This window comes from Nycticebus coucang, chromosome 9, assembly GCF_027406575.1.
Source record: "Nycticebus coucang isolate mNycCou1 chromosome 9, mNycCou1.pri, whole genome shotgun sequence".
NCBI lineage: Eukaryota > Metazoa > Chordata > Mammalia > Primates > Lorisidae > Nycticebus > Nycticebus coucang.
The window spans coordinates 53018735-53035274 of record NC_069788.1 but is presented as its reverse complement, the minus strand read 5'-3'; the positions used below and the strand labels follow the sequence as shown (position 1 = coordinate 53035274).

Here is a 16540-nt window from a genome sequence, read left to right as displayed (position 1 = left end):
GGAAAATAACTTGTAAGGTTACGCTTCAATTGATCACGGTTAATTGGCAGGCAGAAAAACCACAAAAAGGCCCCGCTGGGATTCGAACCCAGGATCTCCTGTTTACTAGACAGGCGCTTTAACCAGCTAAGCCACGGAGCCAACACGCCTTTTGCGTTCCAAGTCGGCAAGGAAAAAGAATGATATTTGCTTTTATTGTGTGCACTATTTATTTTCATATTACTGAGGGTCAAGAGCAGCTAGAAGTTTCTTTAGACCCTGAAGAACGTTAGCTTAGCCCCTGAGAGACCCAAGAAATAGCTCATCTGCGGGAAAACTGAGTCATTCGCTCGGGGGCGTGGTAGGGAGAAGCAATGAGGGCGCGAGCCTGACCTCCCCGTGCGCACATAGTAAGCCCAACGACTGCTTGGAAGGGCAGGAGTTCAACAGCTCTGCTTAACGTGAGTGAAGTGTGACCTGGGACGTCAGGGAGTACAGGGTAGGAAAGGGAGGAGCCAGTAACATATACAGGAGAACTCTACTCCGGGTCTCGTAACATTACTTGCAAGAGAACCCTCCCAATACCAAGAACGGGTCCCTGCAGGAAGCAAGCTGTTTCTTATTTCACGCTTTTAAAATTAAACTGGAATTTAATTAAAATTCCAGTCATTCCTGACCCCATTTCTTTCTGTTAAAATTGGGTTCTACCTATTTGTTTCTTGCTTATACGAGTAACTAGTGGAATTCCAGAATTGCTCCTTTGAAATGCAGGACTTCTTTTTTTTTTTTTTTTTGTTAAATCATAGCTGTGTACATTAGTGCAATCAAGGGGTACAATGTGCTCGTTTTATATACAATCTGAAATATTTTCATCAAACTGTTCAACGTAGCCTTCATGGCATTTTCTTAGTTATTGTACGTAGACATTTATATTCTACCTTTAGTAAGTTTCGCCTGTACCGATTCTAGGATGCACCATAGGTGTGGCCCCACCCATTACGCTCCCTCCACCCTAACCTCCCCCCTCTCTCCCCCTTCCTTGGTCCTTTCCTCATAATCTTGTGTTATAGTTGGGTTATAGTCTTCATGTGAAAGCTATAATTTAGCTTCATAGTAGGGCTGTGTACATTGGATACTTTTTCTTCCATTCCTGAGATACTTTGCTAAGAAGAATATGTTCCAGCTCCATCCATGTAAACATGAAAGACGTAAAGTCTCCATCTTTCTTTAAGGCTGCATGATATTCCATGGTATACATGTACCACAATTTGCTAGTCCATTCATGGGTGGATGGGCACTTGGACTTCTTCCATGACTTAGCGATTATGAATTGGGCAAAATGCAGGACTTCTTAATTAACAACCTAATCTTGGAAAAAGATAAAAGAGAAGGTCCCTTCCCCTTTCTTGTCCTAATACTTTCCCAAAGAATCTAATTTGATATGGTGTCAAAATGAGAGCATTCACAATAATCTGAATATTGTTATGTGGGCTTGTGTGAGTATTCATAATTCTTTTCAACTTATTCTGTCCCTATTAAAATATATCTGTCCTTGGGAATATAATTTGAACAAAAGGATTGAATGAAGCTCTGAATAATCTGGGAATTGTTGCCATCACTATGAAAGAAACCTCCAAAGGGAAACCTAAAATTGTGATTAGATGTTGTCCTGATGATAATGCTGAAATCATCATTTCAGTATTTCTAAGCTATATTAATCTTTGAAGGATTTCTTTGTCACACTGTAAGGCAGCCATTATGTAGGCACTTATCTTTGCCTACATAAATGATAGAGAAAACATTTAAGAGTCCATGACTATTAGAGTTATTATTTTCATAAGATGAGTGAAAGTCTATGAACTCAACACTTAGTGTGATTACAAATCATGAAATAATCACCTATTTATTTAACATTATAAGATTCGCAATCATATTTTAGTGTGCTTGGAGCTGTATAATCATCATAAACAAAGCAATCACACCTAATATGGCTTTCTCCAAACTGTGGGAGGTGCCAGGCAACAGAACCAATGATATTTGGTTTGAGTTTTTCCTTCAACTGGCAGCAAAGTCTGCACAGAATTTCTTCTAGGATGTCAAAGGAGTTGTTTAGCCAGAGATAAGTCTTGGAAGAAAATTGAGACTTTCAGCAATCATTTACAGAAGACTTGACGTGAATCCTGTCTCCTCCTCAGTTTCCACTATGATCAGGATGATTGGGAGGGACTATGGAAGCCTCACATTGGCTTTGCTCCACACATCTGAATTGCAGAAGATACACATCACTGTGCCACCTACTACTGACAATAACATGAAGAAATATGGGAGTGGAGGACAGCGCAGTTTTCTATATGACTGGGAGCAAAATTGAAAAAAACAGTGCACTGAGACACAGAAGAGAGTTTACCACTGTGATAGTTTTATATGTCCACTTGGCTAGGCTATAGTACCCAGTTATTCAATTAAACATTAATCTATATGTTACTAGGAAGATATTTTGTAAATGTGGTTAACATGCCCAGTTAGCTTTAAATAAAGGACTTTATCCTTGGTAATGTAGGTGGGCCCCATCTAGTTAAAAAGCTGTAAGACAAAACAGAAGCTTCCCCAGTGAATAAGAAATTCTATTTCAGGGCGGCGCCTATGGCTCAGTCGGTAAGGCGCAGGCCCCATATACCGAGGGTGGCGGGTTCAAACCCGGCCCCGGCAAACTGCAACCAAAAAATAGCCGGGCGTTGTGGCGGGTGCCTGTAGTCCCAGCTACTCGGGAGGCTGAGGCAAGAGAATCGCCTTAAGCCCAGGAGTTGGAGGTTGCTGTGAGCTATGATGCTACAGCACTCTAGGCAAAAAAGTGAGACTCTGTCTCAAAAAAAAAAAAAAAAAAAACTATTTCAAAACTACTATACAATCAGTCTTTGCCTGAGTTTCCAGACCTGCCCTTCAGGTTGCAGACTTGCCAGACCTTACCTACATTTATATAAGCCAATATATATATTCTTCTACTAGTTTTGTTTTTTCTGGACTTTGTTTCTCTGACTGATATAACCACCAAAGAGAAGAATGGAGCTGGAAATAGAACTGTCAAAAAGAACACCCAGTAGAAAGATCTCCAGAAACAAAGTGAAAGCATTCGTTGTAGTGAATATGGTTGAAAAATTTGAGGCAGCCAAGAGAGGCCTTCAAAATCTGCAAAATAAAGGGAAATTTTTGTAGACACACACTGAGAAGAGACAATGTGGACAGAGCCTCCAACTAGCTGAGTTTAAGCTTATTTTGGAAGTGCAAGAAGGAATCTGTGACTTCTAGGGGTGCTCTAGGATCTAGCCTTCCTATCCTGAGTATGTGATAAGGAGAAAATAGGAGCAGGGGGTATCCAAGTTTGTTTCATTTCTGAATATTTGGTCACAATTGTTCATGTTTTCAAAACTCCTCTTCAGAGCAGAAATCTACTCTTGCTGTTGGGAAGTACGTGATCTGTGAACTTGGATTTTAAAAAATGTTAATTTTGACTAAGATGCCACTAAAATTTGTGTTTTTTTCCATGTGTAGGCAACAACCACAGTAGTATTTAAGCTCTTATGAGTATCACTATTGGAAATCATAAATATTTTCACATCAAAATATGGTAGTTACAAATTCCTAAAAATTTCATTTATGTTCATCACTGCTTTGAAATTGCACTATTTATTAGAACCCCATTCCCACCCTCACTGGATATTGGCATTTAGTGTATTAGTAAGGGATCTCACAAATATTACTGTCACAATCTTAAAATATCTTTTCTTTTTTTTGAGACAGTGTGTCACTATGTCGCTCTCGGTAGAGTGCTGTAGTATCACTGCTCACAGCAACCTCCAACTCTTGGGCTTAAGCGATTCTCTTACCTCAGCCTCCCAAGTAGCTGGGACTACAGGCACCCGCCACAACACCGGCTATTTTTTGTTGCAGTTATCATTGTTGGTTAGCTGGCCTGGGCGGGATTCCAACACTCCAACTTCGGTGTATGTGGCTGACGCCTTAACCACTGTGCAACTGGAGTCGAGCCAAAATGTCTTGCTAATATATTTTAACATAATTGGTTTCCTTTTTAAATCTGATACACTTATTTTTTATATTTAAAAGTATTATTCTGAGATGGAATCCATAATCACCACACTGCCCTAGAGGTCCATAGTGTAAAACTTGATGAGAAGATCCCTGTTCTATTGTCTGAGAAGGAATCCATAACGTTTACCTTAATGTTTATGCAGAAAGAGACGAATATTTTTTGTAAGGGCTGTTGAAACTTTATAAACTGAAAACAAGTATTTTCTAATCTCAACGTGTATATTCTCATTATCAGGCAGTTTTACTCTCATTCAGCCCTCAACTTATTTACAATGTTCTCCAGTGTTACAATGGGAATAATGCTTTCTTCAAAGAAATATAAACAGACTGAAACACATCTGAGACGTCTGCTTTCAAAGTGAATGAATAAGCGAGCATTCGTGTGTGCGGGAGTCAAAGCTCCTTTTAAACGTGTCAAATTTTGAGATGTAGGAGTAGTATGTAGTGAAGGTGCCTAGCACAGTCTTGCTTAGAAATATTTAGAAAAAAAATTTGTTTTTAAACGACCCACAGAGAGACACATAAAAAACAGATCCTGCCACCAATACAACGGCTTCCAAATTCCTATAGAGTACTACCCAAAGTCCTTACAAGGGTCTTCATGGCCAGCAGTGATCTCCCAATGTCTCCAGTCTCCACTCAGTACCGGCCTTCTCACCATTATTACTCTCAAGCATGCTGCCACCTCCAGGCTTTCCCCTGAGATTTTCTCCTGTTCTAGATCAGTCACTCTTTCCCTCCTGATAACTAGCATTTCTCTCTCATTCGTCACCTTCACCGGTGGACTTTCATGTCCCCTTTCCCTATTTTATTATATTTGTTTCCAAGCACTTATCACCATTATTTTATTTATTTAGTACTTTATGATCTATCTCCACCATGTCCATGTAATCTTCTTGAGGGCAGGGGGTCCCATCTGTTTTCTTTATGGTTGTATCTCTAGTGCTTTGAACAGTATTATTAACATTGACGTACCCCTCCCACCCCAAAAAAACCCCCAAAACTTGTTCCTTGGGGCCGTGTGGTTTTATTACGCGGCTCTTGAGGTAGAGACGTATGAGTTATATATGCTTCATGAGCCCCCGAGGTCAAAACTAGCCTTAGTTAAATACAACTCAGGTAGCAGTTAATGTGTTAATAGAATGAATGAACGCATGAATGGAGAAGAGATACTAGGGCAGAGAGGATGTGGAGTTTGCCTTTCACAACCGTTTTTTAGCCCTCAGAGATAGATCAAGGAGTAAAGACAAAGGCATGTGTGCACAAGTGGCCACCAGGGAGTCCACACGCTACGAATCTATATCAGCTAGAAAACGTGACTTTCACCTACAGCCCAGACACAGAGGGCAACTGATGCCACTGCCTGGTTTCTTATGAAGGTATACCTGCTGTCCCACTATCCGCACATAGGGCCAGTGGCGCAATGGATAACGCGTCTGACTACGGATCAGAAGATTCCAGGTTCGACTCCTGGCTGGCTCGCTGTGAGTAGGTACTTTTGCTTCTTTCCTTTCCGGATTCTATGGGAAGTCAAGGGATTAAGAAAATTCGTGCAAGGTAAATGTTACCAAGGAATCTTGGAAGCAGAAGTATTTGGCTTTTGACTACACGTGGAGCCATCACTTCTTTGTAGAGCAAACCCCGCGTCCGACCACTTCCTGGCACTAATCAAAGCGTAGCTAGAGAAACGCTGGCCGACCTCTAATCGCGCCCAGCCTTCAGCCCATTTTGACTAAATAATAAGTAACTTGTTAAGAAAAGGGGAAGACATCGAAATCTTCAGGTTAAGCAACAATAATAAAGGGTCGTTCAGAAATAATAAAGTCTCTATTTTGTTCTTTCCCATCTAGTCACTTGTAAAATAAACTATTAAGGACTTGACTTCAAGTCTGAATGCTGGGGGGACTTGGTCTGAACTTTTCATTGATACTCCAGTACTGGACAATAACCAGAAAAAATGATGCATGTTACACAGGAAGAAGTGTTGACTCCGAGAAGCGTAACGCCAAGTGTTTCCGTAGTGTAGTGGTTATCACGTTCGCCTCACACGCGAAAGGTCCCCGGTTCGAAACCGGGCGGAAACATTCTTTATTTTTCACGACAAAACGAGTAATACATTTTTTTCATTCCGTCATAAATTTCTTGTCTTGTTAGCGCGGGACTATGAGGCCTAGGCGGCGCTGCTCAGGGTGGATCCGGAGTCTGGTTGCCTTGGAGGCGGACCCACGTCTCGCTAGGGGAAGAACCTACGGTTCTGCGGCCCGTAGCCTGCAGCCCCGGAAGCGCATCCTCGCCTCGCCTTCCTGTTCCCGGCGGTGCCCGGCGGTGCCCGGCTCCGCTAGTGCTCACTATCCCAGCGTCCGCGGCGCCGGTGCGAACAGGACTGCAGTTGGGATTCTCACGCCCCTCAGACGGCCACAGACTCGGGTAAGTGTTTCGCAGGCCTCATGTGGTCCTCCAGAAAGAGAGTGGGGGGCAACTTGGTGGTCCCGCCGCCCTCCACGTACATTCTTCGGACCCTCTTGCAATGTGGCCTTTGTCGTTATTAGCGGCCTTGTTCGCCGACAGCCCTTCCTTGCCCTGAGTATCTCTTCCGAGTGTGAATCTCTGGGGAGAGCGCTTAAGGAATCACAGAAATCCTCAGGCCTGATGGGAATAAGTCCCCAAGGGCGCTTTAGGGCAGATCAAAGGGAAAAGAGTAGGGGATTTGAAAAGATTGAGTCCATCGGGCTGTGGTCTTGAAGAGGCTGTTGCAAGAGGGTGGAGCTGGCTTGCTCTGCGTTCTCCCTCGCTCCCTAATTTTCAGAGCGCCACCTCCGTAAATCCTCAACCAGAAGACTCCGAAGGGGTGAATCTTTCTCCTCTTTGACCTTCTTCTTTCCTTGTCAAAAAGAAAAAGATACTAAAGAAATGGCCGAACTGTCAATTATGAGTCGTGCTTTTCAGCTCAAGTCATTGACAGCATCTGTTTAAAATCAGAATTCGTGCCTTGGTGTTTGGCCTCGGCACGTGGCTTGCTTACAAGTTAATTAGATCAATCAAATGCTTTCCTATAAAACAAGTCTGGTTGTGCCACCTGACAGCCCCCGGTGTATCCTCAGGATTTCCTTCTTAGATGTATTACTTTTTCAAAGGATTAGCCAAGCCTGACCTCTCAGATCATATTGTTCAGGTTCTCTCAAATGACTGATATGAATATGATGGTTTTATGATCATAAAAAGAGGACAATCATTAGATTGTTTCTTTTATCATTTTACTTTCTTAAATAGGCTGTTTGGGTAGGCTTAGCCTTTCCTAAACCTGTAACTCCTTTAGTTTTATAACTTCTCCAAAAGACCCATGCATTTGTCATCTTGCTGGTTCCCTTAAAAAGATAATATTTTACTTAGCAAGATGTCTTGGTTAGCAAGACAATAAGCTCAACAGCAATTGGTCTAATACAATTTTATTTAAAATCTCTTTGGTGCCCAAGTACAGCAAATTAAAAAGGGGATAAAGGTCACGGAGGTCAGGGAGGTTGACAGAGATTTATCTTTTCCAGCTTTCTATGACACCAATGGGCAGGAGTACTTTAGCCCAAAACCTAAGTGTTCCCAACCTTTGCAGGTAGGTGACAGTTTAGGGGCCTCTGGCTCACTCCTCTTCAAACTATCTGGCAAGATGTCACAGACACTGTCCTTTCTCACCCTTCTTTTCAACACCTGTCTCCCCTAGTCTGCTCACTTAACCTCAAATGGAAACTCATCCTTTGTCTGTAATACTTTGGAAGATGGAGAACAAGTAGGCCCTGGAAAGTACCTAATACCATGTGATCTTTTGCTCCTGTAGTACACTGCTTTTTTGCATATGAATTTTCTTTTTTTTTTATTTAATTTTTTTTGGCCGGGGCTGGGTTAGAACCAGCCACCTCAGGCATATGGGACTGGTGCCCTACTCCTTGAGCCACAGGCGCCGCCCGGCATATGAATTTTCTCTTTTAATTATATCCTTTATTCTCTCCTTTCTAAGCTCAGTGTTAATAACTTTTTTCCAAGTCTTCCCTCCAACCCAAAGGCACTATTTCTCCATAAATGGGAGGCAGGGAGAAGAAAAGAGTAGCCTTCTGATTTTACGAGTGAAATTGAGGCTAGAATCCAATTTAGAACTACTGACCAGAAATCTAGTTCAGTATCCATCAGGGGAGCAAAGTGATGCTGCTAAAATGGGCTTTGCATATGTTTGTAGGGTATGGGATGGGAGTCATCACTGGATGAAGCAGGATTTGGCCAGGGACACCTGAGACAGACTCACTATGAAAGAGGGAAAAAAACAAAAACAAAGAAAAAGATTTTGAAAGCATGGGTAAGAGCTCAAAATTAATCTAATCAAGTTCTCAGGTCAAGGTCACTAAGTTCTCACACTATTCCTTCCTATGTTAGTCTGCTAGAACTGCCATAACAAAGTACTATAGACTGGATGGCTTAACCAACAGAAATTAATTTTCTCACAGTTCTGGAGGTGTGAAGTCCAAGATCAAGGTATAGGCAGGTTTGGTTTTTTGAGGCCTCTTTGCTTGGCTTGCAGATGGCCACCTCCTAACTATGTCCTCACAGGTGTGGCTGTCTATGTTGTCTGTGTCCTACTAATCTCTTCCTATAAGGACAGAGTCATTTTGGTTTAGGACCCACCTATAAGATCTCAGTTTACCTTTATTGCCTCTTTAAAGACCCTATTTTAACTATTAGTCTTTTTAAAAAAATCTATTTCTGGCTCAACGCCCATACCAAAGTGGTTACAGTGCCAGCCACATACACCGAGAGTGGCGGGTTTGAACCCAGCCCGGGCCAGCTAAACAACTACAACCAAAAAATAACCAGGTGTTGTGGTAGGCACCTGTAGTCTCAGCTACTTGGGAGGCTGAGGCAAAGAGAATCGCTTAAACCCAAGAGGTTGAGGTTGCTGTGAGCTGTGATGCCAAAGCACTCTACTGAGGTTGACATAATGAGACTCTGTCTCAAAAAAAAAAAAAAAAAAAATCTATTTCTGCCAATTAATTTAAACTTCACAGTCTTTTCCTAATAAAAAAAGCAAGTTAGGTGGGAGGGATGGTTGACTAACTTCACACTTAATGGGTACATCACACACTTTCTAGGTGAAGGGCGCATTTACAACTTTTATTTAAAATATACAACTTTTATTTAAAATATAATCAAAATGTGTGTACCCCTATAATATTCTGAAATAATAAAGAAAAATGTAAGTTTCATAGCTAACTAAGGATTGGCAGAGAATAGAGGAGGTGTTCTTTCTCCCCTACAGCTGCTGAGAAGAGGTACCCTTCTACATTATAAAATAAGCAATATGGTTAAATGAGTAAATTGAGAACTTTCACTAGAATTTCAGTTTTGTACAATGTGAAGATGAGATGAGTGGTTCAAAACTTTCACTAACTTGCTCTGTTTTTAATATAATTTTGTTCTTACAAGAGATCTTTATACAAAGGGGAATTGTTATATTTCTAAAACTATAAAAATTGTTGCCATGTCTTGGGACAGTAACTTCAGTATCTGTCTTGATAATTTCTTTCCCTGGTGATACCAAAAGTTATTTCCCTGCATTTCACCAAGCTATAAGATTGTTTTTAAGATTTATCTGGTAGTTCATAATTCTCCTTTTCTCCCAAATGGCATGAGGGAGTATTTGTAATGACTTCTATATTTTATTACTAATAAATTACTTCTTTTTGAACTCTTAAAATGTGTATTTTTTACATTAATAGACTTAATTTTTCTTTTTTTGAGACAGAGCTCACTTTGTCACCCTTGGTAGAGTGCCATGGCTTCACAGCTCATAGCAACTTCAAACTCTTAGGCTCAAGTGATTCTCTTGCCTCAGCTTCCCAAGTAGTTGAGACTACAGCCACCTGCCACAAGGCTCAGCTATTTTTAGAGACAGGGTCTTGCTTTTGTTCAGGGTAGTCTCAAACTCCTGAACTTAAGCAATCCACCTGCCTCGGCCACCCAGAGTGCTAGGATTACAGGAGTGAGCCACCGCACCCAGCCAATAGATTTTATTTTTCAAGCAATTTTAGGTTTACAGAAAATTGAATAGAAAGTACAGTGAGGTCCCACATACTCTCTATCTCAGTTTGTCCTATTAACAACTTGAAATGTATGGGCGGTGCCTGTGGTTCAGTCGGCAAGGCGCCGGCCCCATATACCCAGGGTGGCAGGTTCAAACCTGGCCCCTGCTGAACTGCAAACCAAAAAATAGCCGGGCGTTGTGGCGGGTGCCTGTAGTCCCAGCTACTCCGGAGGCTGAGGCAAGAGAATCCCTTAAGCCTAGGAGTTGGAGGTTCCTGTGAGCTGTGTGAGGCCATGGCACTCTACCGAGGGCCATAAAGTGAGACTCTGTCTCTACAAAAAAAAAAAAAAACAACAACTTGAAATGTGATGATACATGTATTATAATTGATGAACTAAGGCTGGGTATGGTGGCTCACACCTATAATCCTAGCACTCTGGGAGCCCAAGGTGGGTGGATTATTTTCAATCCCAGCCTGAGCAAGAGTGAGACCCCTGTCTCTAGAAAACCACTGGATTGCTTCTCAGCCTTTTGGCTAAGATCAAGTGTAAAAAACCACTGGACATTGTGGTAGGCACCTGCAGTCTCAGCTGTGTGGGAGGCTGAGGCAAGAGGATTGCTTGAACCCAGGAGTTTGAGGTTGCTGTGAGCTATGACGGCATGGCACTGTACCAGTAACAAAGTGATACGCTGGCTCAAAAAAAAAAAAAAAAATCAGTGAACCAATATTGATACCTTACTATTGACTAAATTATAGTTTACACTAGAGTTAATTTATTAAACATATAGCTTACACTAGAGTTAACTTATTGTTGAAAGTTCACTGGGTTTTATCAAATATATGGTATCCACTATTATACTACGTACAATATACACCATTACAGAAGCATACAGAATAGTTTCATTGCCCTAAAAATCTTGTCTGCTTTACCTCAAGTAATTTTTTTTATCTTTTTGTGACACACCTTTTTTTTTTTTTATTGTTGGAGATTCATTGAGGGTATAATAAGCCAGGTTACACTGATTCAAATAATTTTTTTAAGTTAACGCCACTGTGTGATAAGAGCCCCTTCCTTCTTCAACTCTCGACCTTTATGGAAATGAAATGAACTTTTATCCTTCTGGTTCTTTTTCATTATTTGTTTATCTGTCTCCTACATTTGTAGGTCTCTGAAGAGTCAGCCTCCTGGTCTCCTGACAGCTTCTTAAAGGTGAGTTTCAAGAATTAAATCCATCCTTATTAGCAGATATAGAATTCAGGCAGCAGCCTGATTTCTCTGACTTTGTCACTTGCTAGGTTTTGGCCTTTGACACTTGGGGATCATGGGTATACCCTCCCCCCACCACCAACACACACACATACACTTGGGAAGGGGTATAAGGGATCTAACTTGAAGAAGACTGGAATCCAGGAAACAGACTATATGAGCATTCCTGCTCCAGGAGATGGGCTGAGAAACACAATTTTAGAGTGAGACAGAAGGAGAATGGTACAGAGTGTCAACTCTTTAGGGAAAAGTGTCCTAGATCAAAAGCTCACTCTTTGGTTAAACATTCTCATTCTTTTAACATAAAGGTCTCTAAGAATATATACAGACTATTTAGTGTAACCTTATTGTCCAAGTTGGGAAACTTTTGAAAGTAAACAGGAGCATTTTTTTTTTCTTTTTTAAGGAACACAGCCCTGCTTTGTTGTTCAGACTGGAGTGCATAGCTCACTGCAGCCTTGAAATCCTGGGCTCAAGTGATCCTCCTTTCTTGGCCTCTCAAAGCACTGGAAGCATGAGCCATCATGTCTGTCAGAGCATGATTAATAATTATACTTGGGCAACAGGTGTAAATCAAGTCACACTCCTATTATTAGACCAAATGATTTTCATGTCATAAATGTGGCATGTAGCAGCATCAGTGTGGAGCCCCAGGTTCTCTACTATCCTTTCCCACATGTGGATGCCTCTCCTAGATACCTTTCAGTCTTGCCAAGTGGATCACCCTGAGTGTCCCCTTTTGCTTCTCCAATGATTCACAATGCTCTCACCAAGAAGACTTATTCATAGATGATTATCCACATGTATGTTTTGATCCTCTCCTTGAAAGCAACACATGTAAGCTGTTTCCAGTCTGCCACTAGAGAATGAGGCTTCTCCAATCTGTCACTAGAACCGTAAGGTCATCCCTACTGCTACTGTAGACCTCCAGAGTCATCAGGGAGCTGCTTGTAGTCTGTGCAGTGATACAGCACCAGAGAGCCAGGCACAGCAGAGACCCGGTGGCTTCCATTTTCTATTCCTACCTGTATATCTCTGAAACTGCTCTGGGCTACCCATGTTTAATTTTTTTTTTTTTATTCTTGAACAGACACATAGTTTTTCTGTGTAAGATATAGAGAACCCATCAGCCATGTACTTTCTTCTTCCTAGGTTTAAAGGAGAGGGTTTTATGTGCTTATGCCCCAAATCCTTATCTCTGGACTAACCTCCATGCCCCACACAGACACACACACCCCTTTCCACCCATGGAGAGGTGGAAAGGGGTGTATCTTTTACTAGTTTTACTGCCTGCTGGTTATCCAGACGTGTCAAGTGTTTCACACATATTTAGATCTATACTAAACATGTTCTTCTCCAGCTTGATTTTGCTCAACGTTATGTTCTTATGATTTATCCTTATTTTCACATGTGGCTGTAATTTGGTTTTGCTTCAGAATAGCATTCCCTTTTATACATATTACCAAAATGTATCTATCCATCCCACTATTGAAGGACATTTGAGTGGTTTACAGTTTTTTTGTTGTTGTTGTTGGTTTGTTTTTGAGACACAGTCTCACTGTGTTACCCTCGGTAGAGTGCTGTGGCGTCACAGCTCACAGCAACCTCAAACTCTTGGGCTTAAGCGATTCTCTTGCCTTAGCCTCCCAAGTATCTGGGACTACCGGTGCCTGCCACACACCCGGCTATTTTTTTCTTGCAGTTGTCATTGGTGTTTAGCTGGCCTGGGCCAGTTTCAAACCTGCCAGCCTGTGGGTATGTGGCTGGCACCATAACCACTGTGCTATGGACACCAAGCCTGGTTTACAGTTTTTTGAAACTGCAGGGTTGCTATAGACATTCTTTTAGGTGTTCTGTACACACCTCCAAGAATTTCTCTAGGTAAACATGTAGAAGTAAAATTACATAATACACATACCATGTTGTTTTCCAAAGTTAATATACTAATGTCCCTCCCCCATCAGGACGTAAGGGTTTTGATTGGTACACATCTGGTGAGCCCTTGATATTATTAGAAAATTTAGTTTCCATCAATTTGATGGGTATGAAATGTTATATTCTGTAATTTTAATATGTATTCCTCATATTACATATTTTATGTGCTGATGCCCGTCATGGTTCTTCATAATACTTATTAACACTTTTGTCCGTAGCTTTTAATTTTCATTTTGTCCTTTTCTCATGGATCTGTAAAAATTCCTTATTTTTTTTGTAGAGACTTATTATGTTTCCCAAATTAGTCTCAAACTACTGTCCTCAAGCAATCCTCCTACTTCAGCCTCCCAAAGTGCTAGAATTATAGGTGTGAGCCACCATGCCTAACCAAAGAATTCATTATGTATTCTGGATTCTATTCCTTTGTTAGTTATAGGTGTTAGAAATATCTGTGCACAGTTGGTAACTTTTTTTTCCCCCACTGTTAAAGTCTATATAATGCTTGTCCCACAAAGAGAGAACACCAAGTAGGTGAGACTTTCTTACTATAGCAAGCTCAAATTGTGTTGGTAACTTACTGTTTTATTTTTATGCTATCTTTTTGATATGTTATTAACAGTATAGTTAAATTTTATTTTTAAGGTTAAATTTGTCAGTCTTTCTCTTCATGGGTTACGCTTTTTATGTCTTGCTAAAGAAATCTTTCTAGGAGCAGTGTGAGGAAGACAAGCACCTCGTGGACAAAGCCACCTGCCAAGCACTTACAGCCACCATGCCCAAGAGAAAGGCAAAAGGAGATGCTAAAGGTGATAAACCAAAGATGAAGGATGAGCCACAGAGGAGATCAGCACGGTTGTCTGCAAAACCTGCCCCTCCAAAACCAGAGCCCAGGCCTAAAAAGGCCTCTGTAAAGAAGGGAGAGAGGCTTCCCAAAGGGAGAAAGGGAAAAGCAGATGCTGGCAAGGATGGGAACAATCCTGCAAAAAACAGAGATGCCTCTACAGTCCAGTCCCAGAAAGCAGAAGGCACTGGGGATGCCAAATGAAATGTGCACTTATGATAGCTCTGTACTTCTAGTGACTCTAGTGTTTGAAATACTATTTTTTTTAATCAAGTTTTATAAAAATGTAGAACTTTGAGGGTTTTTTATGTTGTTAGCATACAGGATACTTTGTTGTTCTTTGTGGAAAGGGCAAATACCACTAATAGAATGTGTCTCAGAAACTGAATTGAAATGGAGGAAAGTAGGATTTTCTGTCTTGGTTTTTGAAGATTGTTTTTGGTTCCTGGGAGAGCTTTTCTGACATTCACACGTTAGCCACTTTGGCACAGAAGCCTTACAGCATGGGGAAGCTAAACTTAATGTCCTCCTTCCCTGATGCCATCAGCATAGACTTAGCCTTGCCACTCCTAAAATCAACTGTATTAGGTAATAAAACTCAAGCTCTCGAGAGATGACATTGAGATGTGTTCACTCAAAAAAGCCAAGATTCCTGTTTTCAGTTTGTGGATTCATCCCTATTGAGAACCCTGCAGGTTGTAGTTCATTTCCTCCATGTCAGAGTTGGCCTATGAAAAGGTTACAGATGCCTCATGTGAAGTGCTCCAGCCTCCTGAAAACCTTTCCTGTTCAAAGCAGCAACAAAAGACTTTGCTGACTTTTAGAATGGACTTTTGTAGGAGAGGAGTTTGGAAGTTATATAATAAAATGTTAGAGGTTGTCACCCATATCCTACTGGAAGTAACTGTTTTTGAAAAGTATCTTGTAAAGCTGAATACAATTTAGCTTGGGGAGATCATTTCCTACTCAGAGTCATAAAGGTATTCTTTAGTGTTGTAAAAGTTTTGTAGTTTTGTTTTTCACATTTGTCTTTAATCTGTCCTAAGCTGATTTTTGTGAAAAGTATAAGGTAGAAGTTCAGTTTAATATTTGTTTCCCATATGGATAAGTGCTTGTCTTAGTACTGTTAAGTTGTCCTTTCCCCACTGATCTGTAACACTGGCTCTTTGATGTATGTGGTTCTGTCGATGGTTTTTATTCTGACTCACTTGTCAATTTGTTTAACCTTGTGGTACTACTATACAGTCCTGGTTACTTTAGAAAAAGATCTTGATAAAAACCAAGATGCCTCCAATGTCTTGGCTATTCTTAGCCATTTGCTCTTCCATATAACTTCTAGGATTAGATTGGCAAGTTCTAAATCAAACCAAAAACCATGTTGGAATTTTGATGAGATTTGTGTTAAATTTATAAATTAATTGGTGAGCCATATCATCTTTACAATGTTGTCTTCCAATTCATAAACATGGTATAGCTCTCCATTTAGGCTTTTAAAATATCTTTCAATAAAGTTTTATAATTTTCTCCATAAATGTCTTTTGTTATTATTTCCTAGGAATTTTATACTCCTATAACTATTTTATATGGTATATTTTCAGTTGTTACATTTTCTGTTTTTAGCTAATGTTGGTTTTAATTTTTGTATTAAGCAACGTTGCTACTGCTCATTAATTCTCATATCTGTAAATTCTTATGTGTTTCTTACATAGACAACCGTATGTTCTGTATATACAAACACTTTTGTTTCTTCTTAGTCCTTACGCCTTTTATTCCTTTTTCTAATGTTAGGCATAGTCCAGGGGCCGGGGTTACAACAATTTTTTAAGTCTTTGTATCCTGAACACTTATGTTCCAGATGGGGAAGATGGAAAGGGTAGAAAGTACACAAATTCATACGACAAAGGGCCTTACCTAGTGAAGGCTGGGTGGGTGCTATTAATATTTAGAGCGGTTAGGGAAGTCCTCCCATGAAATGACATTTGAGCAGAGGCCTTAATGAAACAAATGAACAAAAGATGTGAATCTGAGGGGAGAGCATTCCAGCAGAGGGAATAGCAGGCACAAAGAGATAAAATGAAAATATATTTAGCAAAAACATGGCAAAAATGGCTGAACTAGAGTGAGGGTGAGGAAGAATGATAGTTGATATGATTGCATAGATAGTCAGGGATCAGAAAATGAAGGATTTTTGCAGCCTGTAAGTTTTCTCTGAATGTAATGGGATGCTATTAGAGTTTTCAGCAAAGAAATGACACAAACTAAGGTGGTATATACACATGTATATGTATGTGTATATATGTGTATGGGCATGTATGGCTGCTGCATATGCAGTATTCTGTAAAATGC

General features: G+C 40.6%; 1 protein-coding gene and 3 non-coding genes across 5 annotated transcripts; 3 read left to right on the top strand and 1 right to left on the bottom strand.

Moving 5' to 3' along the window:
- Positions 1-67: 67 nt before the first annotated feature.
- Positions 68-141, bottom strand: TRNAT-AGU (transfer RNA threonine (anticodon AGU)). The gene has a single exon. It is a non-coding gene; the product is annotated as a tRNA-Thr (tRNA).
- A 5354-nt stretch (positions 142-5495) lies between these two features.
- On the top strand, positions 5496-5568 carry TRNAR-ACG (transfer RNA arginine (anticodon ACG)). Its single transcript has one exon. It is a non-coding gene; the product is annotated as a tRNA-Arg (tRNA).
- Positions 5569-6097: 529 nt separating this feature from the next.
- TRNAV-CAC (transfer RNA valine (anticodon CAC)) lies at positions 6098-6170 on the top strand. The gene has a single exon. It is a non-coding gene; the product is annotated as a tRNA-Val (tRNA).
- Positions 6171-6290: 120 nt separating this feature from the next.
- On the top strand, positions 6291-14577 carry HMGN4 (high mobility group nucleosomal binding domain 4). Of its 2 annotated transcripts, none has more exons than XM_053603206.1 (3): positions 6291-6513; positions 11317-11361; positions 14063-14577. In XM_053603206.1, the coding sequence occupies exon 3, from the start codon at positions 14126-14128 to the stop codon at positions 14396-14398; it is 273 nt and encodes a 90-aa protein (XP_053459181.1). In that variant the 5' UTR covers positions 6291-6513; positions 11317-11361; positions 14063-14125; the 3' UTR covers positions 14399-14577. The 2 variants fall into 2 exon arrangements, with proteins under 2 accessions (XP_053459181.1, XP_053459180.1); XM_053603205.1 differs by having other exon boundaries at positions 6420-6513; positions 14051-14577.
- Positions 14578-16540: the final 1963 nt, after the last annotated feature.